Source organism: Triticum urartu, chromosome 1 (genome assembly GCF_003073215.2).
Source record: "Triticum urartu cultivar G1812 chromosome 1, Tu2.1, whole genome shotgun sequence".
NCBI lineage: Eukaryota > Viridiplantae > Streptophyta > Magnoliopsida > Poales > Poaceae > Triticum > Triticum urartu.
This window is the reverse complement of record NC_053022.1, coordinates 294,845,933-294,851,591: the sequence shown is the minus strand read 5'-3', so window position 1 is coordinate 294,851,591 and position 5,659 is coordinate 294,845,933. Positions and strand designations below refer to the sequence as shown.

General features: G+C 57.0%; 1 protein-coding gene across 1 annotated transcript; it reads left to right on the top strand.

The window, feature by feature from the left end:
* Positions 1 to 396: 396 nt before the first annotated feature.
* On the top strand, positions 397 to 3,010 carry LOC125508559 (E3 ubiquitin-protein ligase WAV3-like). The gene has a single exon (XM_048673306.1). It carries the CDS (start codon positions 466 to 468, stop codon positions 2,470 to 2,472), a length of 2,007 nt encoding a protein of 668 aa, XP_048529263.1. The 5' UTR covers positions 397 to 465; the 3' UTR covers positions 2,473 to 3,010.
* The last annotated feature ends 2,649 nt before the right edge of the window (positions 3,011 to 5,659 follow it).

Genomic DNA, 5,659 nt, shown 5'->3' with positions numbered 1-5,659 from the left:
AGACGTTGTCACTAGATCGGTCTCATCCTCGTCATCCAAAACCACAGGACGCGCCTCGACTGCCGTCAGCCGAAGCATTTTCATCATCTCCTCCACACGATCCGCCGAGCGATCTGCCGAGGAAGAACCGCCCGCCGAAGGGGACGGATCAGAAACCGCCATTGCCCCCTCTACGTCGAAGAGCGCCCAATCGCCACCAGCCGGTGCAGGTTGCTTGCCCCCGAGGGCACCGGACCAGCTTTGGCGGTTTGGTCTTGTGTTAGTACTACGATATCGGTTCAGGCCGGCACGTTGCCCGCCGGCCGTAGTACCGGTCAAAAGAAGGGGGCATGCAGCTGAGCTGATTCAGTACCACTTACCACGTCAGCGAAATCAGCACTGGAATTCTTATTCGGCGGTGGAATGGAGGGAGTATCAATTTAAATCGTGTTCAACACGGAGCGTGCGGGAACGCAGTCAGCAATAATGCAATCGCTGTCATCCTGTATTATTTGTCAAACCTCTCTCACCACAATTTCCTCTGCCTGCGGTCAGAGGCCCATAGCCAAGCCAGGGGCGGCAATGGAGAGCAACAGCAGCACCTGCGCCATCTGCAACGGCGACATGTGCCGTGGCGGTGGCGGCGGCAGCGGCTTCACGGCCGATTGCTCCCACCAGTTCCACTACCGCTGTGTCTCCGGGAGCCTCGCCAGCAGCCGCCAAGCCTGCCCGCTCTGCAGCGCGCGATGCCGCGACCTGCCGTCCTTCCGCTCCTCCAAGAGCTCCACGCCGTCACAGCCGCCGCCAGCGTCGCGCGCGCCGGCACAGCCGTTCTTCCGGCCCATGGAGCCACGCGTCTTTGACGACGACGACCCGGTGCTCCGGGCGCCTCGGCCTCTCGGCGACCGGCAGTATGGTGCCGCGAGTGCGACGTCCAGCGGGTCATTGGCGGTGGCGCTCAGCACGCACTGCGAGTACTCGTCTCTGGCACGGGACGCGCCCCACGAGAACTTCGCCGTGCTCGTGCACGCCAGGGCTCCGGGGACTAGTGGCGCCGCCACCGGAGGGGCCCCGCCGCGCGCGCGGGCGCCAATCGACCTGGTGACCGTGCTCGACGTAAGCGGCAGCATGGTGGGGAGCAAGCTGGCGCTGCTGAAGCAGGCCATGGGCTTCGTCGTCGACAGCCTCGGCCCTGCGGACCGCCTCTGCGTCGTGTCCTTCTCGTCCGGCGCCAACCGCTTGATGCGGCTCGCGCGCATGTCGGAGTCGGACGGCGGGAAGGACCTGGCGAAGCGCGCCGTGCAGTCCCTCGCGGCGGGCGGCGGCACTAACATCGGAGCCGCCCTGCGCAAGGCCGCCAAGGTGCTGGACGACCGCCTCCACAGGAACGCCGTCGCGAGCGTGATACTTCTGTCGGACGGGCAGGACACGTACACCGTGCCCAGGCGCGGCCGTGACGCCAACTACGACGCGCTCGTGCCTCCTTCCTTCATGTACACCGGAGCCGGCAACCGGTCCGCGCCTGTCCACACGTTTGGGTTCGGCACCGACCACGACGCGGCGGCGATGCATACCATCGCCGAGGCCACCGGCGGCACGTTCTCGTTCATCGAGAACGAGGCGGACATCCAGGACGCATTCGCTCAATGCATCGGGGGGCTCCTCTCGGTCGCCGTGCAGGAATTGCGCGTTGACATCGCGTGCCCGCAATCGGGGGTGCGCGTCCGGTCGGTCAACTCTGGTTGCTACAGGAGCCACATCAACGTGGATGGCCGCTCCGCCTCCATCGACGTCGGCGAGCTGTACGCCGACGAGGAGAGGCGCTTCTTGCTGCTCATGGACGTGCCGAGGGCCCGATCCACCACGGATGTCACCCACCTGATGCAAGTCAGCTGCGCTTACCGAGACATGGTGACTGGACGGCCAACGAACGTGGACGGCGAGGACGCACTGGTGCTGAGGCCCTCGTGGGCGGTGAGCCTGGAGCGCTGCGCGGAGGTCGAGCGGGAGCGCGTCCGGTTGGCGGCGACGGACGGCATCGCCGCGGCTCGTGCGGCGGCAGAGCGGGGCGCTCACGAGGAGGCGGCCGAGATACTCCAGAGCGGGCAGCGAGCCGTGGCGCGCTCCGCGGCGGCCCGAGCGGGGGACTCCATGTGCGTAGAGTTGTCCCGAGATCTACAGGAGATGAGCACCCGCGTGGCGGACCGGCGGCGGTACGAGCTGTCCGGGCGCGCGTACATGCTGGCAGGGCTGAGCTCGCACGCGCAGCAGCGTGCGACATCGCGGCAGATGTCTGGCGACAGCGGGACGACGCGCCGCAGGGCAGAGGCGGACCTTGGCACGACGGTAATATCTACGACGGGCGCCACGGCGTCGTACTCGTACGTGACGCCGGCGATGATGGACATGCTGGACCGATCGCGGAGATCGCGGGAAATGACGGCGCTGTCGCAGCAGAGGAGTAAGGAGCGGCGAAGGAGCGCACACTACTGAACCCACCGAGGTAGAGGATCAGGATTGACCTTTGATCGGAGAGCTTCTCTCTACAGTCCACAAACTTTGATTGCATGTGATTCTTTCGTTCACAAACTTAAAAAAAGATACTAGTATATATAATAATGAAGTATACAAATTTGACCCGATGGGGCGAAATATGCACTGGCAATCAGAGCATCGGCGATCTTTGATGGTTGGAGTGATGACGGTGATGATTGGGCGTCGTTCCCATTTCAAGAGGTGTTGTTGCCCAAGAATCTCCCTCATTGTCTTTTTCGATGCCAAGAAATGGTTAGTGCGGAGGTTCGTTGTTGTAGTTCGTCAACCACTGTATTGATTTCTTCGGAGGTTTTTTTATGTGTGTAGGCAGAGCTTCGATCTTGTATGGTTCGCTCTTTGCGGGCTTAATTTTTTGTTGTGTGCGCATTTTTGTTGGTTGTGCGAATCTTCGTCATGTAGAAGTTGGATACGTGTTTACTGTGTTTATATCCCCTTTCTTGATTTTGATTTTGAGTCAATAAAATCTATTCATCAGCAGATTTGCTGCATGGTTGGGAACAAGTAAAACACCCTCCCCGTCTCCCTCCTCCCATGCATTTCTCCCCTACTTTCACCCTTCTCGCGCTCTCACACCACCACTCTGATAGGTTCAAGGTAGGGGGGTCGATCTATTATGCTCTTTGAAGTAGTAGCTATTACAATCGATTACAGGAGCTATGCTCGAATGGGGAATAAGAGGGATGAACTAGGGTTCGGGAAAGGAAAGTAGGTAGCCGCCGCCAGGTTGTTCCTGATCCACTGGATGCCGTTCCAGTCGTCGCTCCAGGTTAAGTAGAGTGCTGCCTGGCCGTGGCCCATTCTAGGCCCGTGTACCTTGGGTTGGGCTTCTTGGCGCGGTTGGGCCGCGCCTCCTCCTGGTGTTGCTTGTTGGCTCGCGGGTCCGCACTGTTAGGGTTGCTAACATCCCCTTCTCCTTGAGTGGCGGCTTGACCCCAAGCCGCTGCGTGGGGAAAGCGAGCCTGCAGTGCTTGCCGATCTTCCCAAGTGTCGTCCAGGTTGGAGGCGCCAGTCCATCTGACCTTGACTTGCTCGATCATGTCCTCATTCTTGCGGCGCCATTTAGATTGTAGGATCTCACTAGGCACAGCCAAATCGTTAGTGTTGTAAGGAAGTTCAGACTGAACTGTCATACCCGGCGACAAAGCTCGGCGAAGCTGGGACACGTGAAACACGGGGTGCACCGTGGCCTGTGGTGGCAGTTGTAGTTTGTAGGCCACTGCGTTGATCTTCTCGATGATGGGGAATGGCCCGTAGAATTTGAAGGATAGTTTGTGGTTTGCCCGGGGAGCAATGGATGTCTGAATGTAAGGTTCAAGTTTCAGATAAACCTGATCGCCCACCTCGAACTCGCGGAAAGAGCGCTTCTGATCAGCGTGTATCTTCATGTAGTTCTTGGCACGATGAAGATGTTGCTGCACCAAATTCTGCATGATTGCGCGCTCTCCCAGCCAGGCCGATAAGAAAGGTACTGAGCATGAAGTGGATGCTGATATGCCCCAGTACTTGGGCTCGTGGCCAAACATGGCCTTGAAGGGTGACATGCCGATGGCCGAATGGTGTGAGGAGTCGTACCAAAACTGAGCCAGTGGGATCCAATAACTCCAGCACCGGGGGCATGCATGTGTGAAGCAGCGCAAGAAGGTTTCAACGCACTGGTTCACGCGTTCCGTTTGCCCATCTGTTTGAGGGTGTTTTACTGTGCTCAGCCGAAGCTCTGTGCCTGCATACTTGAACAACTCTTGCCAAAGTGACTGGTGAAGACCGGATCTCTGTCCGAGACAATGGCTCCTGGCAACCCATGTATCTTGTAGGATTGAGTCATGTAGAGTTGCGCCACCTTGGATGCTGTATACGGGTGGGCTAAGGGCAAGAAATGTGCATATCTGGTGCGTTTATCCACGATCACCCAAAGACAATTGTGCTTTCCAGATTGCGGCAGTCCATCCACGAAATCCATAGTGATAAGATCCCAGGGCTCTTTCGGCATTGGCAGAGGTTGCAAGAGGCCTGGAGAAGCTGCTCTATCTGGTTTTGCTTGTTGGCAGACCGAGCAGCATTGCACATACTGCTGCACATGTGTTTTCATTTTAGGCCAGGCGAACAGGTGCCGAATCTTGCGATATGTAAGTGGATAGCCCGAGTGCCCCCCTCCCCCCAGTCAGCTATCATGGAAGGCTCCAATGATTTGTTGTTGCATTGCTGTCGATCCACCCAGCCAGATGCGCCCTCGGAAGCGAATGATGCCCTGTTGCAGAGTAAACCGTCCTTTGGGGTCTAGTCATACAGCTAGCTGCTCGAGCAAACGCCGGGCCTGGGGATTGCTGTTATAACTGTTGTTGACGTCTTCCAACCATGTAGGTTGGCATACTGTCGGAGCAGATAGCATGGCAGAGGGATTGGCGCGAGATAAGGCATCTGCGGCCGTGTTTTAGAGCCCTTTTGTACCTGATTTTATACCGAAGACCCAGGAACTTAGTAAAAGCTTTTTGTTGCCAGGGAGTGGTGAGTCTTTGCTGCTCCAGATGGACCAAGCTCTTATGATCTATGTATATCACAAATTCTGCATGTTGTAGATACAATCTCCATTGGTCCACTGCCATGATGACTGCCAAGAACTCTTTTTCATAAGTTGTCAGCCCTTGATATCTTGGTGATAGGGCTTTGCTCATGAAGGCGATGGGATGTCCTTTCTGTTGCAGAACAGCTCCAATTCCTTTGTCACTAGCATCCATTTCTACAATGAACTATTCCTCGAAGTTAGGTAAGGCCAGAACCGGGGCTGAGATTAACTGCTGCTTGAGCAACTGAAAGGCTGTGTCCGTGTTGCTCGTCCAGATGAAGGGTACCCCCTTTTTTAAGAGGTTGAAAAGAGGTCGAGCGATCACACCAAAGTTCCTCACGAAACGCCTGTAATAGCCAGCCAATCCCAAAAAGCTACGCACCCCTTTTGTGTCAGTTGGAGTTGCCCATGCACTGACTGCCTGAACTTTACTGGGTTCTGTGGCCACGCCTTTCTCACTAATGACATGGCCAAGGTAGGAAAGTTTCTTTTGACCAAACTCGCACTTAGAGAGTTTTACTTTCCACTGATCTCGCTGCAGCAGTTGGAACACTTGTCGTAGAT

Excerpts from the sequence above, each read along its gene's own strand:
- LOC125508559 (XM_048673306.1), top strand. The coding sequence starts at position 466 with ATGCAATCGCTGTCATCCTGTATTATTTGTCAAACCTCTCTCACCACA.